Source organism: Rhinolophus sinicus, linkage group LG10 (genome assembly GCF_036562045.2).
Source record: "Rhinolophus sinicus isolate RSC01 linkage group LG10, ASM3656204v1, whole genome shotgun sequence".
NCBI lineage: Eukaryota > Metazoa > Chordata > Mammalia > Chiroptera > Rhinolophidae > Rhinolophus > Rhinolophus sinicus.
The window spans coordinates 106,014,927-106,040,368 of NC_133759.1; the positions used below are offsets into that span (position 1 = coordinate 106,014,927).

General features: G+C 48.0%; 1 protein-coding gene across 1 annotated transcript in view; it reads left to right on the top strand.

The window, feature by feature from the left end:
• The window catches only part of NSG2 (neuronal vesicle trafficking associated 2), a 44,317-nt gene that overhangs the window by 3,998 nt on the left and 14,877 nt on the right, over window positions 1-25,442 (top strand). Inside the window, exon 3 of the mRNA XM_019741508.2 lies at window positions 10,453-10,536. Coding sequence (XP_019597067.1) covers window positions 10,453-10,536 — 84 coding nt within the window. The remainder of the gene's footprint in view (window positions 1-10,452; window positions 10,537-25,442) is intronic.

Below are 25,442 nucleotides of genomic sequence, written 5' to 3' on the forward strand. Positions count from 1 at the left end.
CATGTGCTCAATTACCAGCGTAGACGGCAGCGGCCTCCGCAGGTGGGTTTCCATGGGTTTCCATGCCGGCTCACCACTTCCTAGCCTCACTTGGCTGCTGGCAGGAAGTGATTTCCTCAAACTGCCTCTGCCTCGGCTTCCTCGTGTGGAAAGTGGAGGACAGTGTCGGACCCGACCTAGGGAGGGCGAAGTGAGTCCTGACACGGTGGTCAGCTCTTTGATTCGGTTCCAGTCAGATGGTGCGTGTTGGAAGCTAAAATGAAGTCAGAAGGAAGTCTCTTTAATTCCAGTGTTCAACCACAGGTTTTCTTTTTGAAAATGTAAACTACAGAGTGTGCTTGGTGTGGAATCCTGACAAGCCCTGGCTGAGATGGGTGGGTAAGGGGAGCGGGGGCAGATGTCACCGGAGCTGAGGTTCAGAAACCCTGCCTAGAGCTTGCCACACTCCCCAGGGTGCTGCGTGCTCCCTCCCCGTCACACAGGTCATCCCTTCTGCCCTCAGTGCCCGTCTCAGCCCTGTGCCTGTTCTATAAGCCAGTGCTTGTCTCCCTAAACCCAGCTCCGATGGCAGCTCTCCTGGACACCCCTGACCCCGTAATTATAGCTGTGCTTATACGTTCCCCACTGGAAGGTATTCATTCACTCACTCATTCGTCCAGCACGTCTTGTCGGGCGCCCTCCATGGGACAGGCCTGTGCTGGGCGATGCATATACAGCCACGGAAAGCCAGACATGGCCCCTGCCTTCATGGGGCTTCCAGTCCAGTGGGGAAGAGGGACTTCACACAAGCCGTCGCACAGCTAGAAGCCCAGAGACGTGGGTGTGAGAAGGGCTATTATGGAAAGAATACGGTGCTGTAATGTAAGAGAGGAGAAGACTTCAGGGGACCTCACTGTGATGGAGGACAGACGGTCAGGGGACGTCCTGGAGATGAGGGCCTGGCTGAGATGGGTCGGTTAGGGGAACGGGGGGCAAAGAGATGGGCACTGCAGGAGTTGAAGGGACAGTCAGGAGGCCAGGTTGGCCAGGCACACCAAGTGAGGGGGAGAGATTTGGAAGGTGAGCTGAGGTGGGTGCCAGCATATGTGGGCCTGGTGTGTTGTTTTGGAAGGGTTTTAAAGCAGAAGAGAAACAGGATTAGATTTGTATTTTAGGAAGCTTCCTCTGGCTGCCGTGGGCCACCCTAGAGACAGGGGGCTCAGGCTTAGTCTCTAGCCTCTTCCTCTTCCCTTCCAATCAGTCCTCCTTGAAGCACCAGAGTTGTTTCCCCAAAACAGAAGGGACTGGGTTTCCTGCAGCTCCCCAGCAGCAGTGGTAGGAGAGAGTGCATGGCAGGAGACCAGCCAGAAGGCCATTGCCATGTTCGTGGAGGAGATGGTGGGGGTGAGCCCTAGGGCGGTGGCATTGGAAAGGGGGAGGTGTGTGGATTTGTGTAGACTGGGTGCTGGGTTGGCACTAGGTGGTTCGCTCGCCAGGCCTGAGTGCCCTGACTCTGCCTCACCTGGAGCCGTAGTCCTGCATGGCGTGGGCAGTGGGACGTGCTGGCGGAGTGAGGCCCCCGTCCCTTGTCTCGTGAAAGCGGGACTTAATCTGGCCACTTGACAGGCGCGGGGATAGACTTGAATCTGAGCAGTTGCGTGGCCTTCTCCAGGCCATGGGGGCAAGCTCCTGAGAAGCTGAAACATCAGTCTGCAGACACCAAATTTCGGGACAGGCCTTTGGGGCCTCGCTGCCTTTGGTTTATCTAAGAGACCCCCACAAACCCTCTGTGAGGTCACTATCGTTATCCCCATTTCACAGATGTAGAAACAGGCTCAGAGAGAAACGCTGCCCTAGGACGCACCAAAAGAAAACGGTGCAGCCGAGGCAGGTATGCTGGGAGCCACCAGCAGCAGCGAGTGGATGGCAGGTGTGCAGAAAGCAAGCCACAGACGGGCACGGCCCTGCCTCAGAGAAGCCCCAGATGAATCGTGCATTTGGCCAGCCAGCTGCCAGGCTCGGGGCAAACGTGCCTTTCCTTTCTACTGATTACTCTTTACACATCCTGGCTCACCTGCGTGGGGGAGGAAAGGAATGCAGACGTTTAGAGGTCAGTTATTGATGCAGGGCACACGTCCTATTGGCACACGTGTGCTTTGAAGTCCTAGAGACTTGGGTTCCAGTCCCAGCTAAGCTCTTCACTTACTGTGTGTCTTTAGGCTGGTCACTTAGCATCACTTTGGGTTTTTTCCCAGCTCTAAAGTGAGCAGAATATCTACCTAACAGGGGTACTGTGAGGGAAAAACATAAAAATTGTCTAAAGGCACTCATTGATATAGTTTCTTTCCTTCCCTGGACATCAAGAAAATATCTCCTAAGTTGACAGTTTGGGAGGCCAGTTGTAAAAGTGAAAGGTGCTGAGAAGGATGGGGCTTCAAGCGCGGGGACCTAGAGGCTGGTCGGGGTGGCCCGGGAGGGGTGCTGGGCAAAGGAGTTGCCGCTCTTATACGTAGCTGAGTCCTGTGTCCCTTCTCGGCCCTTCCCATGGCTTCACGGGAGGATTTCTTTTTCTCCCTGGGACACAGGATGAGAGGACATCAGCCTTTCCCCAGGGAGCAACAGAAATACCGCTCTCTGCAGGTTCCAGGCTCATAGACCCCCCCCCCCATGTTCTGCTTTTCAGAGACCCTCAAGAGATGGATTATAAATCACCCTGAACTGGGGAAAAGGCTCTGACTAGGCAATTCCAGTAAATAGATATAAAATGACCATTAAGCATATGGAAAATTTGTTATAATTTAAAAACATAATTTAAAAATATAGCTTTCTACCTATCAAATTGGCAAAACAAAAAAAACCCCAAACCCCCAAACCAATTGATAACGCCTCGTGTTGCTAGCACTAGCAGGTAGCAGCTCTCCTCAGTGACCTCTTCTTGGTTATATAATTGGGTGCCATGTTTTCCAGAGGATGGTTTTCCATTGTTTATAAAATTTAAACTATACCATTTACCGGTATGCTTTCTACTGGTAGGAAGTTATCCTATGGGCACAGTTTCTCAAGTATGCAAAGGCCTATATGTAAAAAAAGAAACTGGGAACAACTCGAATGTTCCATGAGAAGGATGGCTAAATACACTGGTTCGTGGGTACCGCGTCCTAAGTGACTGTTAGAATGAAGCAGACTTGCTTGTGCTAATGCCGTCCCGTTAAAACTAAAGAGCGTGGCGTGGACTGATCCCGCTTGTGGAAACGTGTGTATGTTTTATGCTTATAATTCGTAAAACAATTTCAGAAAGACACATGAGAAAGCATTAAACACCTAAGGTGTAGGGATGGGGGTGGGTGGGGCCCTTTGAAGAATTTTATTCTATAATTTTTAATGTGTTTTTTTTACCATGAGCATGTGTCAAATTTTCTATTTAAAAAATGTCCCGCCAGTTTCATAGATGGTGAGATAGTCTCAGAGAGCTTAGTGACTTGCTCACGTTCACACACGACAGGCCTCTGTGGGGTGAGCCGGTGTCCCTGCAGAGGTAGGCGAACGGCAGTGCCGTCTGAGTTCAAACCTCGACTCCCCCACCTACTGGCTACGTGACCCGAGGGAAGTTTATTAACCACTCTGACCTCCCAGTGTTAAAATGGGGACAATAGTATCGTCCTCTGAGACTTGTTCAAAGGATGAAAAGAAAAGACACATGTCGAATGTTTATCACAGGGTCTGGCAGAGGGGAAATGCTTGACGCGAGGTCGTTACGATTATTGCTGCTGCTGCTGCTGCTGCTGTAGTTCTCATCCTCATCAGCTCAGTGCCAGGACCTTTGTTCCTGGAGAGCACAGCGCTGGCCCCAGGCCACATGGAGAGTTGAGCCGGGAAGCGGCCGGGCCTCCTGACCATAGACGGTGGAGTCCATCACTGTGGACTTCCGCTGCGGTGGTTCCAGCCCAGGGAGTGAGCTTTTACCCAGAGCAGAAGGAGCTGGAAGGCCCTATGGACACCTGCTCATCTTGCCCCATAGTTGGAGAGTCATAGACTCAGGGACTCGGTCATCCATTTGAGGCCATTTGAGGCCATACTGGCCAACCTTCCATTCTGCCTCTGGAGAAGCAAAGGCCGGGCAAGGCAAAGAGACCTGATCCCACAGAAGGAGCCTGGATTGGGAGTCAGCTTCTGCCCAGTCTGGCTGTGCGGCTATAGCCAATCCCTTCTCCGCTCTGGGCTCCCATCTCCCCATCTGTGAATTGATGGGGCTGAACAACATCCCACTAACGTCCTTTTGCACTGACACTTTACCCTGTGTCCGGGGTCCAATACCAAGCTTGAAGGACCCAGGGAAAGACTCAGACCCAAAGAGACAGAGTCGGGTGTGAGGAGTGAGGGCAGCAAATGGGAGAAGGTTCCCACCGAAGCCCTCAGGCCCCGTCTGGCAACCTCACTTTGTCCCTTTAGAGATAGGACACGTTCCTTTGTTCCTTCATTCAGCGGTGTTTATGGAGCCCCTGCTGTGTACCAGGTGCCACTGGGTCAGAGTGTGAGTGTAGTGATTCTTGAGTGGTGACCTTCCTAGTGGGTGGCACTCGGATCTGAGCCAGCAGCCCAGGTTCTCTGCCTCTTGGTGGCTGTGTGAGGTTGTGAAGTCATTTCTGTCCCTCATCTGTAGAAGGGGGGTAATCCCTCCACCTTCAGAGTGACTGATTGGGAGGATTTGCTGTGATACAGGAGTAAGGCTTTGGCGCAGTGCCACGCACGTAGTGGTGTCTCCCCTGTTAAACAACGTGATAGATAGGAAAGAGCCTGGTAACCCTGAGTGTGAATATCAGCTCAACTACTTACCAGCCATTTGGTCGTAGGCAAGTGACCGAACCCTCTCTGGCTAAATCTCCTCCCCTGAAAAATGGGAATAATAATGATTTTAAAGCAGAGATGTGAGGGTTGGAGAGAATGTTGTGAGGCGAGTTATGGAGATGAGCTGAGTGCACATCGGTAGGGCCCCTAGCACAGAGCGTGGCACCAGTCGGTCCTCAGCCGCCAGCCATTCACTGTCCTGCTCTGAGCTTCTCTTTCAGCTGTAGGGTTGAGCCAAAGGCTGCAGCTTCCATCTATTTTTGGCCCGTGCACGTCCAGCTCATCAAAGCACAATCTTGCTCCTTGTCAGCCCTTCCGCACTTTTATTTATTGATCCTGCCAATCCTTGGGCCTCTCCATGTGGGAACCTCTTCATTCCTGATAATCCTGGGAAGCAATATTTTAAATTTTCATGATCTGTACTTGGCGCCATCTGAACCACCTTGTAGTATCTGGCCTTGCCAGCGAAGGGCTATAGATCCAGATGAGGGGTCCTTTCAGGATGAATAATTTATCCCATTTTCACAATGCCAATTATGTTAAATGGTGTTCTTCGTATCAGTTGCCGACAGGACAATGGGGCTCATATATAAATATGAAAAGAAAACAAATTTACTTCTTTGCCCAAATCCACAATGATATTTGAAAATCTGGAAGTTCATTTTTCAAATATTTGTAAACCCCACTCTGAATAATAAAAAGAGCAGAAAGAATTTTTCCTCTGCTCTCTCCACTTCATCCCACCCCTCACCCATTTCTTTTATTCTGGAAGGCGCTCAGGGCTCTGCTGTGCTCTTTTTTTTTTTTCCCTAACTGCTGAGCATAGAGACTTTCTTTGCAAATTTATTTGCTCTTCTCTTTCTTTGCTTATGCAAGTTGATTCCTCCAAGGTCCAATTAATAATGATTGCTTAACATTTCTTATGCTTTCCTCTTCATAGTACTGAAAAAAAGTGGCTGTTACTATGTCTCCTTTTAAGAAGGAGATGTTTCTGGCTCCACTCCCTCCCTGGGAACAGAACACCCCGCCTCCTGCCACGCCTAACAGCTGGTTGACTCCAGTAACTGTAGGACTGGATTTTCCTGCTTTCTCCATCTCCATGGTGATCTCCGCTATGGCAGATCCACTGTACCTGTACCTGGAAAGCAGTTCTCTGGTTATAACCCTTCTTCCGCTCCTCGCTGCCCTATAGTTGTTGTTCAAGATGATCGGTGTAGCATTCAGAGCCTCAGTCAGACCCTCACATCACCTGCCCTGTCCTCTGGACACTCAAAACCACTTCTGTAGTTTGCTCAGGTGCCAGCCTCCTGCTGTCTTCTGAATGTCTGCCGGTAGACGCTGCTCTCTCAGTCTTCAAAGCATTTTCCTGAGTTTGGGGAGGGCACGGATGGAAACCAGGAAGCTGGCCAGAGCAAACCTTCATGGCGAGGTGATGATGCTCTGGGCCAGGTGGCAGCCGTGTGTCTGATCAAATGGGTCAACTCGAGAGACATTGTTGAGAAAGCAGGAACTGGTGATGGAATGGATTTGGGGAATAAAGGGAAGGGAGGGACCATGGGAGATTCTTCTGTATGATTTGACATAAACGGTGGTGGATAATGTTGCTATTTTCTGAGCTGGGGATGACATGGGGAAGAAAATGCCGAGGGGCAGGTGAGTCGGGGAACCCAAGAGCTTTGCCGTGGATACGGTACGGTTAGGATGCTGACCCAAAGGCAGAGGTCCAGTGGGGTGATCTGCGTGCTGGGGGAGGTCCCAACTGGAGATGTAACTGTGACATATGAGGATAAAGAGGGACTTGGAAGTGACGGGCATGGGGACACTCTGCGGGAGGTGGGGGGGGTCTTGTAGGAGGAGGGAGGAGTGCCCGTGACCTAGCCCTGACATTGAGAGGTCAAGCGGAAGGGGGATGGGAGCCTCAGAGGACACGGAGGCGGTCTGGTCAGCCAGTAGGGAGAGAAGCAAGGAGAGACTGCCAGGGACCCAGGGAGCCCAGGGAGGAGGGCGTTTCAAGGAGGAGCGAGTGAGTAAGCCTTTCAGAGGCCACTGAGCAGTCAGAGGATGAGGCCAGAGGACCAACCGTCCATTTGTTCCAGGCAGGTGGGCAAAGACGTGGAGGTGGGGTTCTGACAAGCTAGCACTTTCCTGGGGTAGAAGTAAAGTACTGTGTCGGAACCTGGGCTGATTTGGAGAAAACGTGGAACAGATGCCTGCGGACCAACACAGGGTCAGGTGCCCACCTGTCCCTTGGCCTGTGTGTGAACTTGGTGGTGTGAGGAGGGAGGCTGTGAAGCCAAAGGAACAGTTTTCATTAGAAAGTCACTCAGGACGTAAACAACAGCTTAGGGGGTACAGGACATGGGTTTGAAGGGGGCTAGGACCCCCAACTCTGCCTAGACTCTGCACCCCACCCCATTACTGTAAATGGCAAATGGGATACTTTCAAAAGAAATATCCTATATGTTATAAATATCATATATATTCTTTATATATTATAAACATATAAACAAATAATATATAAATATATTTTTTGAACTTGACATAAATGAAATCATACAGTATATAAGAAAAACCTTTTGTGGCAGATTTCTTTTGTTCAATGTGAAGTCTGTGAGATTGACCTGTGTGTGTGTGTGTGTGTGTGTGTGTGTGTGTGTGTGTAGTGTTGCTGGGTCACATTCCATTTTTATCAATAAACCACAGTTTATCCGTCTTCCTGTTAATGGATGCCTGGGTTCTCATTTTGGAACTATTATGAGAAAAGTGTCTGCATACGTTTTTGTATATATCTTTAGGTGGACTCGTTGCATTTTGAGGTATCTTTTTTGCTGGAGCTAAGGACATTTATTGATTTTTGTTATACTTATTTAGTACTTGGCCGTCGTAATGAATTCTAATAGCTTTTCAGTTCATTTTTCTTGGAACCCATTTGTATCAGATACAAAGTGTTTACCTCAAGTAACAGAAAACCTAACCCAAATTGGATCAAGGCGCAAACAGTGCATATTTACCCCCATGACTGCGGAGTCCAGTTGGATCTGCCTTCAGGCAAGATGTGACCCAGAGGGCAGGGCATCCTCTGGGCCCATGTCCATTTCCCGTGTCCCTCTAGGCTCTGACCTCCTTTGTGTGCTGCCTCTGTCCTCATCCTGGCTCCTCCTCATAGTGGCAATGATTACGTCAGCAATTCCAAAGCTCAACTCCTACTACAACAGCCAGAGGGAGAGGATGCTCTTTGAGGAACACCTTTAAAGAGCAAGAAGGCTTCTTTCCCCAAGTCTCTAGTCAGCACTGCCTTGTACCTCATTGGCCCAAATTGGGTAACATGCCCACCTCTGAGCCAATCAAAATTTTGTAATCAATAGGATAGTATGCTCTGATTGGCTTAACCTAATTAGGGACCATCCCAGTCATCAAGGGAGGGAGGGATCCCACATAACCACATGGCTGCCACACAGTGGGGCAGGGGTGAGCTCCTAAAAAGAATAGGGGGGAAGGCTTTTGATTGATGATGGAGGTGGATGCTAGAGGAACAACCACACAATGTTTATTATGACAATTAGAATGATATTGCTTATAATGATTATTCATTGCCTCATTCTGACAGTCCTATATTTTTAGTTCTGTCTCCTGTCTCAGCATGTCAGCTACAGCATAGGGCCGTTTAAATTTACATGGAATGATGAAAATGGTTTTGAGCTTTATGAGCAGCTTTGGGAAAGATATTTATAGAGATAGAGGGGCAGAGGGAAGGACTAGGAAGCAAATGCTGTGCAACATATGATGTGTGATATGTAGATGCTGAAGACCAGTGTGATGGTTAAGAATCTTGGAACAAAGAGATGAAGCCACGAGACAGCTGATGTGAACTTGGCAATGTGGGAAGCTGGGGTCGTTTTCTATTGCTGTGTAACAAATTACCAAAAATTAGTGTCTCAGAACAACACAAATGTATTATCTGACAGTTTTTGTAGGTCAGAGGTCCAGGCACAGATGCTGGGTTCTCTGCTTGGGGTCTCACAGGCCTGAAATCAAGGTGCTGACTGGGCTGCATTCTCCCCTGGCGGTGGGGGTCCTCTCCAAGCTTATTCAGGTTGTTGACAGAATTCAGTTACTTGGTTACTTGTGGTTGTAGAATTGAAGTCCCATTTCCTTGAGTGACCCGTTGTTGGCTGAGGACGCTTTCAGCTTCTAGAGGCTGCCCTAAGGTACTAGCTGCACGGCCCTCTCACAGTATCTCAGCGGGAGACTCTCTCTCCAGTCTGCTCTGATGGAGTTTTACACAGCGTAACGTAATCATGGGCGTGGCTGGGCCATCACATTCACAGACGCTGTGCACTCTTCTGAGGGATGAGATTATCCAGTACGGGCACGCAGGGTGGGGGCTGGGAGCGGAAAGCTAGGGGGCCGTCTTAGAATGCTGCCTGCTGTACAAGGCGGAGGCGCCCATTGCCCCAAGGCTATGGCTCACAGGGCGCACAGCCTTGGTAAGTGGGGGCTGTATTCTGATCACTCTCCATGTTTTGTAGGTGAGGCCCTGAGGCTCCCCCAGCTTCTGTGCTCCCCAGGACACTGTGGCACTCGCACTAGTAGTCACGGATCATCTGTCACTCTGCAGTTTTCTCCCCCTTTTCCTACACAGTGGGAGGGAGTTCCATAAATGCCTTGGCAGGTTGGCAGCGTTTCTTGATAAGGTATTAATCACCTCTGTAAAATATTCAGTCTTGGGAAAACTAAGAAGATACAATAGATTCGATAGACCTTTATGTTTTCCTTTGTGGAAGTCCCTAAATCAAATCGGGATTAAGTATATGTGCAAAGGTTCAGCTAGGATGTTCATCACAGCTTGTTTATATAACCCGAACCCTGGAAACAATGTAACTATTCAACAGGAGAGGCTAATTAGGTTAGTTGTAGTATTATGCTGCATCAAAAGGCAAAAATACAGGGGCCCGCCTGGTGGCTCAGGCCGTTAGAGCTCCATGCTCCTAACTCCGAAGGCTGCCAGTTCGATTCCCACATGGACCAGTGGGCTCTCAACCACAAGGCTGCTGGTTCAACTCCTTGAATCCCGCAAGGGATGGTGGGTTGCGCCCCCTGCAACTAGCAACGGCAACGGCAACTGGACCTGGAGCTGAGCTGCACCCTCCACAACTAAGACTGAAAGGACAACAACTTGACTTGGAAAAAAGTCCTGGAAGTACACACTGTTCCCCTTCCCCTAATAAAATCTTTAAAAAAGAAAAAGGCAAAATACAATCGTATATTTGTGAAAAAAATGTTGGTATAATGCTGTGCGATAAAGGCAGGTTATAATTCATAAAGTATAAACCCATCATAAAAAGAAAATATAGATCCTTATAAGTGGCAAATATACATATAAAAACATCTAGAAATGTGTGACCCAAATGGTCACCTATGGTTGTCTCTGTTGGAATGGGGAGGTATTATGGGTAATTTGAATTTTCGTGTGTGTGTGTGTGCGCGCGCGCGTGTGTGAGTGTGTGAGGGAGGTTCTTTCCTTCCTGATCTTTATGTGCTGTGTAATGAATTTGAGTTACTAGCAGTGGAAAAGGGAAGGGAAAGTATTTCAGCGCCATGCGTGCTAACACTGGTTGACCGTTTCAGGTGATTGTGAAGACACGAACAGAGTATCAGCCCGAACAGAAGAACAAAGGGACGTTCCGGGTGCCGAAAATCGCTGAATTTACGGTCAGTTTCTCGATGGTATAACAGGAAGAGTAAAGGTAAGGCTGGCTTCAGCCAGCGCAGACACCTGGTGCTATGGCGCAGGTGCCGTTGGAGTGCAAACCGATGTGGGCTATTTTGGGAGGAGACCATGAGGCCACTCTGTCTGGGTCACTGCGTCTAATCCAATAACAAGAGCTCTGCCTCTTGAGGATGACTCTCTCTCCTGCTCTGGCATGTTCAGATAATTTGATAAGAGATAAATGTGTCTCATTTCCTCTTCTTCCTCCTGTCCCCATCTCTCTGCCTTTCCATCGCAATTGCCAGGAAATGTGATGAAAATGTGTAAAGAAACTCAGGTGTTAGTCTCTGGAGGGTTGCAACAAAATACAATAAAAACAAAGGGAGAGAAAAGCTGACTTCTTAATGGTAAAGACCAGCTGGGTGACTTTCTGTTTCTTGGTGGAGGGGTCACCAGGACGGACAGCTATGTCCCTGGGATGAGTTGCTGGAGGAGCCGGGAGGCATTCACCTGAGGATGTACGAGGAACCTTGGCGGGGTCGCTTAGGACTTAGTGGCTGAGGAGAGCACAGCTTGTGCAAAGGCCCTGAGGCTGGAGGGAAGCTGGTCCAACACTGAATAGGACTCGGGGAGGGGAGGCTGGGCTGTAGGAGGGGTGTGGGGAGGAGGCAGAGATGAGGCAGGAGAAGCAGGCAGAGGTCAGACAATTCCAGGCCTTGTAGAGTGGGGGAGTTTGGGTTTTATGCTAGAAGCATAAAGGGAGCCCCTGAAAGACTTTAGAAAGGGGAGAGACACGATTGAATTTGGGTTTGGACCAAAGCACTGGCTTTTGCGTGGCTGCTGGACTGCAGCAGGTAAGAGGGAGCGTGGGAAGACTGTCAGCTGAGTGCAGGCATCCAAGTGAAAAAGCAGCAGCGACTCAGATAGGATGGTGAGCGGATAGAGAGATGCGGGCCGACCTAACAGATTTAGGAGGCAAAAGCAGCCCTGGAGACAGCAGAACAGTGGCTCTGTGGACGGATACTGGCGCAGTCTGGCGGGGTTTGAGCCCTTTTCCCCCCTATGGCAGCCAGGAGGCCACAGCAGGGCAGTAAACCTCACTTATCGCATGGTCGTCATAGGAAGATTGCTGGGAGGGTAACATACAGAATACATGCAAAGCACTTGTCTCTGTATATGGTGAGCACACAACTAATAGCAGCTATTTTGTGTCCACTGCGACTGGGGGCTTTGAAAGGGGAGCAGCCCTTGGTTGGTTATCTGGGAATTGGTGCGTGTACGTTGATAAGCACACTGGTCTGTTTCTGTCCCTCACTTTGTCCCTGCTAAATCAGTGGGCCTGAGGGAATGTGGCAGCTCTGTGGGCACCCCCAGAATGTGGGACTCCCCTGGACACTGATCCCCTCTGTGAGGGCAGGGGTGACTCTTATTTTTGGCTTCAGTGTCTGGAGCACAGTGTGGGCCCAGTGAAGGTGGACATGGCCTGGAGGGGCCGCAGGTACCTGCGAGAACCAGCAGGTAGCTGTGTGGGGAGGGCGGGGCGTATCCTGGGGCATCACGTGCCCCAGGCCGGGGAGTGAAGCTCACCTGTCCTGGCAGCAGAGACCTTCAGAAACATGCCCAGGTTCACATACAAGATTGTTTATTGCAGTATTATTTATAAAATCAAAGTATTGGAAACAACGCCAGGCTTTCAACTCTCATGATTCCGTAAATAGACCATAGCCATAGGATGGACTGTTTTTAACAGTTTCCTAAGAGACTGTTGTTGTTGTTTTGTTTTGTTTTTCCAGGGTATTTAGTTTACTCTGAATTAGGGGCTTATGAGAGTTCTCCATTTTCTTTTTATTTTCCTGTGCTTTCCAGAATTCATACGAGCATGTATCATTTCAATAATCAGGGGGGGAAATGAATTATTTTAAAAAATTGCTCTTTTTACCAAATAAAGTATTACAAGTTTATGATGAAATTATTCCTTATTTAGTAGTCATTTAAAATGATGGTTATGAAGACATGTGATAATTCAGAACAGAAGTGCGTCAGCTGGGAGGAACAGAGGGGCTGGCTCAGGGTCCAGTGCCTGCGGAAGGAAATCCCCACACAGCTGGACTCAGTTAGTCCTGGGGGCCAGAAGGGAAGGGCATTGGGTTTGGGGGCAGCCCTTTGTCAGCACTGACTGTCAGGTGTGGGCGGACGGCCCTGCCACTTGGAACAAAATGAGAGGAATGGAGCAATTCCTTTGCTTATATAAAGCTGTGAACATTCGTTAGCCTCTTCTGTGTTCTTAACGAGAGCGCCCTCTGGGTCCTGTGGAGGAGGCATCTGCTGGGGTGAGGGTAAACATTAGGAAGGAGACTGGTGGCAAGTAAGCAGAGCCCGGATTCTGAGCTATCAGCTGCAGCGGGGCTCGGTCCAGGTGGGCTGTTAAGGAGGTGGAATTGACAGGGCTTACTGGAGAGGGGGGAGTCAGGGGGCTTCTAGGTGTGTGGCTTGGCTGACTAGGCCAGGAGGATGCCATCCACTCAAGTGGGAGCTGGGGGGCCTGGGCTGGGGGTGATGCATTGGGTGGGAGGAGCCTGGGGGCTGTGGGGGCAGGTGGTGGTCCACCCGCCCTTGGACGTAACTGGTCTGGAGGCAGGATGGAGGTTTGGGCTGGAGACCCAGGGCTGGAAGTCAGAGCTTCCAGTTGGTCTTAGGGAGCGTGGCGCTGGGCCCCCCTCCAGCCTATTGCTCACGGCAGAGGTAACCATGGGAGCAGCCAGGATGCTGCATCCCACATCTTAGTACCTTCACAGAGGTGGGACGGCTCGTGACTGCACATTTCAAAACCGACCTGGAGAGAGCAGCTCACAGCAATTACGCTGAGAGAGAACAGGGTGGGGAGGGGTGAACTGCGCAAGACTGGCTGAAGGAATCGCCTGGAATTGTTGTCTTTTCTAAAACCAAGAGGGCTCTCGCAGTCATTGCAGAGGGCGACAGATGTGAAAGATTGTCCATGGGGCTTATATCTGAGAAGAGGGGTGCATGCAGAGAGAAGCACCTCCTTTCCGACTCCCAGGGGCTGGGGTGCTTCTAATGCTGACTTCTCTGTGGAGGGTGCTGGTGGCATGGAGGGGACTGGTGCATCTGGCCACGCTCAGACCTGGTTGTCCCCAGGCTGGTGTGGGAAGGAAGTGAGTGTTGCATTTGGAGGCTGTTTGTGTTAAGCTGATGAGAGGTGTTCTGGGGGCACTCGTGGGCTCTGGGGCTGGACTCCCCCGGGCAGCTGATTATGTCCCTGTTACCGCTTAGCGTCACGATCTTGGGCAAGTCCCGTCACCTCTCTGAGCACCTGGTTCCTCATCTATAAGCCAGGACACAATCCTGACATAACATAGTGTAAGGCCTTGAGGACCATTTCATTACCTTCCTGTCCGGATCCCTTTCTTCCTCCTGGGTTCTTAGCTTCTTGACTAATTAGCCAGATTTTGTCTGTTGGTTGAGACAGACCTCGGCCTCCCTTTCCTGGCTTTCCCCCAGGAATGTGGCTGGGAAACCTGGAATTGTTCAAAGAGCAGCCAGTTCACTGTTGGGCCTCTGGCTCTCAACAGAGACCTCTGAAACCATTTCTTTGATTCCTGGGGAGTAGGCAGTAATTTTGGGGTAGGCTATTTCTCCACACATCAGCTGTAACACGTATAATCTAGAATCTGTTAAAAATGCTTTTATAGCAATGTGGTACCCTTAATACTCTCCCCACTTTATAGGTAAAGAAACTGATGCTCAGAGAAGTGACGTGACTCCCAAAGCCACCAAGCCAGGACCTGTCAGAACAAAATAAGAATCAGCTCTGTGCTTCCCCCTCCCAGTGTCTCCGCCACACCTCAGCGCCACCCGGCGTGTCCTGGCCACACTGTGGCCTGCCTGCCTGTTTGCCTCCCCTTTCTTCCTCGTCTGTCCTGCTCCTTGGGCTTCCCACACCTGCTCCCCGGTCCTGCATACCAGCACCGCTTTCACAGTGTTGGCGTAACTGAGTTACCTGCGGTGTCTCCCCCCGATCTGAGGCCGGGTTAGTGTCTTCTTCATCTTTGCCGCCCCCCCAGGAGCCTTGCCAGTACCTGGCCACCAAAAGGTGTGTGTGATAACCGAGCAGAGGGGTGACTGAGCACACAGAAATGCCCCGCAGCTGACGGAGAAACTCGGCGGTCATAAACACCAGTGCTGTGGCTCCTCGTTTCAGTATCTCTGTTTAAAATTGGGGCCCTCGCTTTGCTTCTCCGCCTCTAGAAGATAACACATCCCCATAAGCAGCTTCTTCCCGGTGCCTCTTTCCTAGGGAGGTGAGAAACCCATTTGTAGCTTTGCCCTTTGCTTCTGCCTGCCTTGCATCGGTGGGATTCTCATATTTGCTGACGGCAGCACATGGAGATCAGACATTTTACTTTATTATGTCTTTTCTTGCTTTTATTGCTCTCCTATTTTTAAAAAAATTATTTGAGGAACATTTTTGGTAAGTTATTGAAAATAGTGCCCGCTGGGTTAGGAGCGGAGTCGTTACCTAGTGCAGAAAGGATTTGCACGTGAGTACCTGGCCCAGAAAGGCTGCTGTGGTGTTTGGTGTTTATTGTTGACGTCTGGCCAGGGTTTTCCTGAAAGTCAGAATAAAGATGCAGAATAAAGATGCTGCCTGTGACTGTGGCTGGGTGCTTTCTCCTGGCCCGATGGAATTATACTATTAGAGCGACCTTCCAGAATGTATATTGTGATTCATTGATCATCGAAAAGCAAATGTGGCTTAATATTTTTATTTTTTTTTTACAAAACCATTCATGGTGCTGTGTCAGGAGGGATGTGCTGGGGTTTTGGATGAGGGACTGGGTGATCCAGCAACTGCTCTACGGCCAAATGACTAGGCTGCTTCTATTGCCAGCTTCTGATTCTCATGGGATCAAACATTGGGAAATAAATGCTGCAGTAAAGACAGTCACTTGGTAATGACTTTAGTAGGAGCCTTGTAGAGTTTAGTGAATGTTCTTGGTTCCTAGGATCTCCTGCAGGGGTGGGCTACAGCTGGTGCACACCCGCTCCCCAGACAACGAGGAAAAGTTTGTAAACCAGCTGTTGAACTCTTGGAAGCTTGTAACCACCTGGTGGGAGTATTTACACCGTGGAAATGGGCAAACCCTACAAATCATGCTTCCCACCCCGCCCCCGCCCCCAAGAGCTGGTTGACCAGCACACAACTGTGTGAAAGGCAGTATTGAAGAAGGAAGATGCTGTGTTGGGGTTTGATACTGCAGGTCTGTGAGAACGAAGGCAAGTCCTCTCACCTCTCTGAAGCAGTGTTTCCCAGTCTGTAAAATGGGGTGGTGACAGCTGTGTCGTAGGCTTGGTGTGAGGTAACAAATCAACACTGTCACATGATAGCTCCTTCCGCGAGAGCTTCCTCTTGTCATTACATGGCAGTTTCGTTTCTGGGGAGCAGGTCGTCTGACTGGATGGGAGGCTTCCACCCGGGCTGGGTCTCCAGAGGACAGCTGTGCCTGGCTCTGCCTCCGTGGCTGTCTGTCTCAACTGACGCTGCCCCGGCCTCGCTCTTCCTCCTGGCTCAGCCTTTCCACGGTGCCTTTCCTGCTTCCTGGCTGGATGGCCGAAGGTAGTTCTGAAGGCAGAGCCTCATAAAGTTTTCTTAAATCCCACGTGGGGTCATAAAAGGAAGATGTTGATGGCAAGTAAAGCCGTACTTTAGAAATTACAATTTGTAATTAATAACAATAACTTCCATTTTATTGAGCTCCTATTATGTGCCAGGTAGTTGGCTAGTCATTTTCCATTTTATCTTTACTATAGCTCATGGAGGAGGCATTATTTTTGATGTGCAGATGGGGAAAGCGAGGATCAGCCAGGTTAGTTAAGATACTCAGGGACACACAGCCAATAAGGGCAGTTAGACCCGCAGGGTGTGTGTGTGTGTTCTTCTGTCTGTACCGTCTCCCACATCGGGAAACCCTGCTCATCTGGGGAACTGGCTAAATTATACTGAGAAGTGGTCTCTAGAATACTAAAATTTTGCTGTCTATCCCTGCTATTTGCCAAGTACTCGGCTAATTTTGCTTTGGCTTTCCTTTCTTCTTTCTTCTCTTTGAATACACTTTTGGCCAAGTCCTGAAAGGCATTGATCCAAAAGAGAAACAGAAGCAAACATTTCCCAAGGGAGAAATGCCATTTCTTCATGGCTTGTCATGTGGCCTGCCTCACAGGTCCCATCACACGGCAGGAGGTCTAATCTCCTGACTTTCTCATTCTCTGGGCCTCCGGTGGCTGCAATGCGTGATTATATTAAATGTGGGTTTTTTATTTTTTACTTTTTTTAACTTATGATGGTTAAGCTCCAGGAACTGTCAGAGGAAGACAGGTCCTAACAAAGTGACTGTATGTGCAGCTTGTCGTGTCACCGAAGTGTTCTATAATTATAAGAAAACTAGTTGTCATAGCAACTGCCATATAGCTCTAGCCTCCTCCTGGAGATGCTGACAAGCTCCTCAGCTCTGTGATCTGAGCAATTCGGAGGGAATTTGGTTCTCTGAGCAGGCTCTGCTCTCACCAGGGTGACCATCATGAACTCATCCTGATTCTCCACCACCTGAACTCAGCTGTGATCCAATAGACCTGGGTTCGAATGCTGGCTCACTGGCTGTGTGATCTTGGACAAGTCACCTCACCTCTGTGAGCCTCAGTTTCCTCTTTTGTAAAATGGGGATGCCAGTGACCCCTTCGGAGGGCCTTTGTAACAATTATGTTTGTAAGGGGCCTCGCAGAGGGCCTGGGATAGGACGGCCCCTATGTCAGATATCTTCCCCAGAGGTCTTCACTATGAACGAAGGAAAAAGGAAAAATGCTGAATGAGAGTGGGTGGATGTGTCCATCATCTTTTATATTATTATTATTACTTTTGATAGCATTTGTGGCTAGAAAACCAAGTTAGAAAATAGAAATTCTAAGATGAACCGTGCAGATCAGAGAGAGAGAAAGAATAAATGAATATTCGGCTAGATGAAACTGACTTGAATTAAAATGTCTCCAACTTTTTTTTCTTTTCTTGCATTTCTCTGAGGCTAAGAAAAGGATTTGTAATCTCTAAAAACAATTGTCTAAACGGAGTAAGGAAACGTGGTTTCTTGTCTCAGTCTCTGGGCCTGTTTTCCCGCATGTGAAATGAGGAAACTGGGTGGGCTGGTCCCCATGGCTCTTCTATCTTTGAGGTTCGAAGATAGTGGTTCTCAACCAGGGATGATTTTGCTTCCCAGGGGACATTTGTCAATGTCTGGAGACATTTCTGGTTGTCAGAAATGGCATGTGTGTGTGTGTGTGTGTGTGTGTGTGTGTGTGTGTGTGTTGTGTTGTGTTGTGTTGTGTTGCTCACTACTAGCATTTAATGGGCAGAGGCCAGAAATGCTGTTAAGCTTTTAAGGGACCAGATGTCCCCACAACAAAGAATGATCCTGCCCCAAATGTCAATCGTGCGGAGGCTAAGAAACCTTGGTCTAGGATTTACCACCATGTTTATTGACATAAAAAGAGAAATCATGCCACAGTCAACCTATGGGGACATGTATGATTTGTTGGGTATTCAGTTTCTTATCCTACTCATCTCCTGGAGATTTGAAGCCCTAGAAGAATTAGTAACGGTAAAGACACATGACTTCTCCAACTCCTCGGGGGCTTACTGAAAAATGAGATGGCTGTGGAAGGTGGGAATAACACGTTCCTTTGCCTTTTCTTTTCTCTGGGTCCTGCATAACTCTAAACAGACCAAATGTGATTGTTTCGTGGACAAAATAAAATGTATAGAATGCAATTTTGGATCCACAAATAGCCTTACTGTGATTTTTCCATAGAGGATAAAAATAAGTTTTGCATATATTTCAACTGCACCCTCATTTCCGGCTTCAGTCTTTGATTTTGACATTCCAAGTCACAGCCAGTGAGGGTCTTGTCTCAAAGCGTGATCACTTCTGCTTAAAACCATTCTGGGGCTTCCCCTGGCCTTCAGGGAGGACCCTGAGCCCCTTCGTCCATAGTACCTGGTCCTCAGAGCCCGTCTCTTGTTCATCTCTTCAACCCCCTCTCCTACCTGCCTCCACATCCTTCCTGCCAACCTAAATTACTCGTGGAATCCTGAACACACTGCCCTCTCTTGCCCCCACCCCTCAGCTTAGCTGTTCCCCTGCTCTGAATGCGTTTCTCCCCCTAACGTCCAGTGCACACCTATTCCTCTCATAGGTCTGGCGCAAACATCACCTGTCCAAACAGCTCCTCTCTCTCCCCTACTGTGGGATGTGGAGATGACTGGTTCCTCCTCTGGGACCTTCCTCCCTGGGGGGAGTTTGTCAACTTGACCTGCTTCATGCACGTATTTCCATATCTGCGTTTTTCCATGGCCCTGTGAAAGCCTGGATTCAATTCTGCATCCCCTCTGACTATGGACCCTGGGACCTTGAAAACAATAGGAGGTCAGGAACTTTTCTTTCTAAATAAGAGTGACACACGTACAGCCACAAAATTGCAACAGTATAGAAAGAAATAGTCTCTGTTTCTCTCCCTTCATAACCCTTCTCGCTGAAAATATCTATGTCTGTGCTGTCCACATGTGGCTACATACATGTAAAGTAATCAAAATGAAATAAAATAAAATTCAAAATTTCATTCCTCAGTCGCACAAGCCATATTTCAGTATGAGCCCAGCGGCTACCATATTGGACAGATTTATAGGGCATTTCCATCATTGCAGAAAGTTCTATTGGGCAGCCCAGGAATCATTTCTTACGTTCTCATCCAGAGGTATTTTCTGCATGTCTGTGTGTGTGTGTGTGTGTGTGTGTGTGTGTGTGTGTCTGTATACACGTTATATATATATATATATATATATATATATATATATGTATGTATGTGTGTGTGTATATATATATGTATATATGTATATATATATATCCCCATATATACGCATGTATACATTTGATATCCTTTTTCATTTTCTCCAATGGGAAAATGGGTCCATTTTGTACATGTCCTTCTGTACCTGGCGTTTCCCCTTAATAACACATCTCAGGTCATCGCGCTCAGCACACTGAGATCCCGTTTGCTCTCGTTAATCGCTGCACAGTGAGGAGACGCATAATCCTTCTGTTTCCTGTTGTTCTAGCTTCCAGTCTTTTGCTACAGGGAGCTTCCTAGCTTCCTGGTGTGTGTCTACACACACACACACATACGTGCATGCGTGCGCACTTGTGCACCCTTCATATGTTTCACAGGTGTACTTGGAGGGTATGAGAATCCTCATCTTAGATCCTTGCCAGAGGGTATGTGAGTCTTCCATTTTAATAGATTTTGCCAAATTATCTTCCCCAAGGTTCCCGTCAATCTCTACTTCCTCCCCCGTGCCTACCAATGTGTTCTGCCCACATTGAGAGCTGTACCAATCTTGAAAAGTTTCACCAATGTGACAGAAAATGACACCTCCGATTTGTGTAAATTTGTGTGTTTTTCGTTCGTGGTGAGATGGAGCCTCTTTCTCTGGCCTGATTGACCGTGGACCTTTGCTTCTTTCCTGGGAAACGTCCTGCGCGTTGGACCACTTGTTACTCCTTCATGCTGATTTGCACGGCCTCCTCCCAAAGCGAGGGGCACATTCATCCTCATTTATTGGTACTTTCTCAGTTGTTTTTTCTTTGCCTTTTGGTTTTGTTTATGGTATAACTTCTTTTTCAAGCCTGAGGGATTCCTTACTTTTGCTTTAACTCAAATTCATCACAAACTCCAGAAGTCATACAGGAAAATATTGACATACTCGACTCTACCAAAATGAAGGCTTTCTCCCACCCTCAATTCATGGTTTGTTCTGGCACTTTCATGGTTTTGTTTTTTATGTTAAAATTTGGATCAATCTGGAATCTGTAGAGTCTGATGGGGGAATCCAACCTTATTTCCTTGTGATTGGCCAGTTGCCAGTTAATTGGTCTATGCTCATTAGTTAATCCTTCCTCTCGGACTAGACAGCTCACCTTCTTTAGACACCACATTCCCATATGTATTTGAGTTTACTTCTGTGTTCCCTTTTCTTTCATCGATCTTACAATTATTTGGTATTGAAAACTGAGGCAATACCAAATTGTCTCAATTACATAGTTTTACGATACATCTTAAAACTTGTGTAAACTGTTTTTCCCTCATTCCTTTTACTTTTCAGAAACTCTTTACCCATTCTTGCATGTTTATTTCTTCAGAAAAAATATTAATGTATTGTTTAGGTTCCAAAAAACTCATGCTAGTTTTTAATTTGGGTTCTGTGAATTTATAGATTAACTTGAGGAGAAGTTACATCCCTTAAAATATTGAGTCTATCTAGAGACAAGATTTAACTGCATCTATTGAAGTCTTCTTTCAAGGTTCTCAACTGAGTTTTAAAATCACTTTTACAGTTCTTGTTAAATTTATTTCAAAGTATTTTATCTATTTGTTGTTGACATTGTAAAGGGGACCTTTTCTTCCATTGTATTTTTTAACTGGTTGTATTTATATTTAATAGAAATGCTTTTGAATCTTGTACATTTGCCACCAGGCAGGTACTAACTTTTCTTATTGTTTCGAAAAATTTGTTTAAAATTTAATTATTTGGATTTTCTACATATAAAATTGTATCATCTGTCTATAATGCTAATATTGCTTCCCTTTCTGGTGTTTAGTGTTCTTATGTTATTTTTTCTTTCAACCTTTAGACTCTTAATATCATTTTCTTGTCTGGTTGCATTGGTCAGAACTCTCAGATCTGTTTCTAGTGTTTTACCATTTACATTTTGATGGCTCTTGCCCCCGCCCCAGGGCCCTTTCTGCATTTGTGGACATGATCAGACTGTTTGGCTTCTTTGACCTAATACTACGGTACATTTTGCCAATCGATTTTTAAATATTAAGCCATTGTTACATGTCCTCATTTGGTCATGGTGTATCACTGAATTCTGTTTGCTAATACATCATTTAAAATTTTTGCGTTATTAATATCGTGAGGTTCTGTTGAGTTTTCTTTTTTGTGCTGTCTTTGTCAGGTATGGTACTAGTATTTTCCTGCCTTTGTAAAGAGAATGTACTTGCCTTTTCCTTTCTCTGTGCTCTAGAAAATTTGAAAGAGTAGAGAAATAATCTGTTTCTCTAGGTGTTCTTGTTTTTTTGTGTTTTTTTTTAAATAAATAAATAAAACAGGATTCGTAAAATCATCTGGCTTAGTGATATTTGGAAGAACGTGAGTAGTTTTCAGTAAATATGTGAAGAATAAACAAATGAATTCCATTTGTACCCAGCTACGCCTCTAAAGCTTTGAAAGATGACGTTTTGAAGCGAAGCCATTGTCATTCTCTTAATTCTAACTCCCTTCAGATATCATTCTCAAAGTGGCCCCATTCAGTCAATAAGTTTTTGCAGAGTAGCCACTGTGTCCCAGGCCTTGGGGTAGGTAGTGTGGTAATTCATGGAAGTACCAGGCATGGCCCACAGTCGATGTTCCCAGAATGCTGCCCTGTAGCTGAAACCTCCATTTCTGTGAAATTGATTTTAAAGCAGCGTCATTTATCATGGAATATTCCTAGAGCTCGGGGCTCTGTATTCACAGTTGCCCTTTAGGCTTCCATCAGTCATTCTTGGATCTAGAGCAAAACGTCTCACTGCAGACAGTACATACTGATGCAACACATTGTCTTTCCTTTTTGTGCTGGAGCCGCTGCTGTTTCTGACCCTGGTGTGCAGAGTAGGTCCACGTGGGTCTACAGGAGGTGGAGCCCGTTAGACCTGCCTACTCACTAGCTCCCTCTGTGACTCATTTCTCTCTACCTCCCTGAGCTTTAGGTTTTTCAACTAAATATGGGGATACTAATTTTGTTTTGTGATGCTTAGGTGAGATACCACATATAAAGCATCAGAGCACAGTTGGCACCCAGTAAACCTGTTTCTCTCCTCAGTTTGGTATCTCCCCAGATACCTAGCTCGGTACTGGGCTAGGAAGAAGACGATCATGGAATATTTGTTCAGGTCTGATTATTTTTAGAGCCCCTGACTACCTCATAGTTTCACCCCCTTCAACAGAATTTCCATCCAAACTGCCAAAGTAATTTTTGAAACTCAAATGCAGCCACTTCAGTGAACTCCAAATGTCAAACATCTGTTAGCTCCCTAGGACTCCCAATAAACTGTTCAGTCTGACACCCGTGCCCCTTCTTCAGCCCCTTTTACCTTACAAGCTTCCTCTTTCATTGTCATGTACATCATGTGCCACCCACACCTCCATTCCTTCCCACAGGCTGTTGTCTCTGTCTGGGCCACCCTCTCCCCTCCCCTTCCTGCTTAGGAGCCCCCTTCCCTGGCACTGTCTTTATCACAGTGCTTCTCACCTTGCCTTCTGAAGGTCTGTGCTGAGGGCAGAGGCTGCACGTATGTCACCTGTGCATCCCGTGTGCCTGGCCCTGGGCCAGCTATAGACTAGCTGTGCCTCCACTGCCTGTTGTCAGGTACACAATAAGTCTTTGGGTTACATGGTAAAATATGAATGAGATTTTCTCCATTTCAGTTCTCAGAGGAGCCCTGGGGAAATGGTTCTTTAAAACACAAAAAAGGAGGCCAGGAAAATCCATTGCATTTCTCAGCTGCAGGAGATGAAGGAAACGCGTGGCTCTCCGAAGCCTCCCAGGGTATAAGGGGGCGTTGGAGGCACTTCTCAGGTGAATGTGGATTTCACGCGGGGCCCAGGCGGAGTCACCAAACCATTCAGCCTCCCGCTCGCTCGTGAAATTCAGAGCAGGCGCTGACAAGCCCCGAGCCACGTTGCATGGCCTCTTTCTTCTTTTTAAGTAACAGTGAGCTGACTGGGCAGCCTTGCCAATGATTTTACAGTTACACACCCACACGCCAAGAAGCCTCGTTCCATACGTGGAGGGGCAACGTCCAGAAATAACAGGAGGGTGAACATCGATGGGACACCTTCCGGGGTCCCAGCCCTGCGCTTGCTGCAGTCAGCCTTTCCTGCGACCTGCATGACTGCCCGGTCATGGGGACAGTGCTGTCCCCGCTCCCTTTGCACAGAAGAAAACTCCAAGGGTGAGACAGAAGCGACTCCCCCAGGGCCCCACACGTCAGATAGGAGCCATCCGTGCATCTTCTGAGCAGTGTGTTTGTAGCTCCCAGACTCTGTGCACGTTTTAATGGGTCGCGTGCCTGTTTACTGTCCTGTCAGGCTTATAACGTGGGCACTGCTGTAAGTCCTGTCTCCGGTTCATGCCCATCCTTGATCCGTCCATTTACTTCACTGCTGTTTTCCTCATGTGTAGAATGGAGGTACAGTAAAAATCCCTACCGCAGAGGATTGCTGTGGGGACACAGTGGGGACCCCATGTCACGTGCTCAGGGCAGCACTCGGCACAGTGTGAGCATGCCGTGAGTGTCGGTGATTACTAAATCGTGGAGCCTGGAAGTTGCCTTAAATCACTTCTGGAAAGAGAGAGAGGGTGTAATAAAAAGATGAATGAAACCAGTTGGGTGGCATTGATTGACTTAGCACAGATTTAGTGAGCACCTCCGCAGCCAAGCCCTGGCCAGACGCACGGGCTAGGAGGCATGCTCCAGGCGGGGCCCCCAAGGAACAAAGAGCTCAGTCGGAATTCAGGACTTGCCCAGGCCAGTGTCAAACGGGCTTTCTCATCCAGCTTGTTATGGTTTCCGTCCCTGGATGCCGGAGCTTAGAACTTCCATGCTCTCTGCTGTATTTTCCGTGTAAAGGAAGCGGCCCTGACCTGAACCTCCTGCTCTCCACCCCCTACCCCCACCCCATGGTTTTCTGCAACCCTGCAAAGAGTAGCTGACTCTTTACTCTCCATTGCAATGCCCAGTGCATCCTGCTGGGGCTGCTGGGAGGGCACGGCCGGAGGTCACAGTTAAATAAGCACACAAACTGGGGCCCAGATTGCAGGCGCTGTGGGAACTCGGTGGAGGGGAGGTGATTTCATTAGGTTGCAAGCCCTTGCCTTAGTGCTCTGTGGACAGGTTTCTGTGGCCTCGCAGGCTGGCTGTGTGTGCAGCCCTGTGTCTGCTGGGTGATTTGCTTGTCTTTGTAGAGTCAGAACTGTTCATAAAGGACAGGCACTCCCATTATTTGGAGCCAAGTATCGTGGACGAAAGGTGAGGGTGGGATTCCTGCTCCAGGAAAGCCAGGGGAAAGTCCATCAAGGCTGTGACTCAACAGATCATTTTGATGAAATTAAGAGGTCCTGCTGGGCATCCTGCTATTTTAGTGACAGGAAGTCAGCAGTTGGCTCTATAGGCAACAGCTTACAGAATGTGTTTCAATGACAATGACAGTAACTATATCCTGTGCTGCTGGGAGCTTACTTCCAGTGTCTCTGCATCCTCCAGTGTGCTTGCTAGGTGGGTGTTATGAGTAATCCCATTTTTGCAGATAAGGAGACCGAGGCTCAGAGAGGTGGTGCCACTTACTTAAGGTCACACAGCCAGTAAAAGGTAAAGCAGACTGGATCTCAGGCCAGTCTGGTGCGAGAGCCCGGCTCCTTCTTCCACATTACACTGCTTCCGTTTTAAACCCCTGCATCCCAGAATAGCCAAAAGTGAACTGCCACACCACCTGTACCCCCAACCCTTGGAAGCCTTTTATTTTCTTAATAATAAATTAATATCATAGCCAAGGCAGCAATAAATAAACTTCATGACCTCTTTGCTCAAAGTCTGCGTGTTGGGCCAGATTTGTACCTACAGTCACTCCCTGTGGACACAGCAAGGCTTGTGTCACATCTGAACTTACCAAGTTTCACTTTGTGCAAAATCCTTGGTGAAATTTGTGAGGGCCTTCCTGTCTGGACCATTTTTTACAAAATGC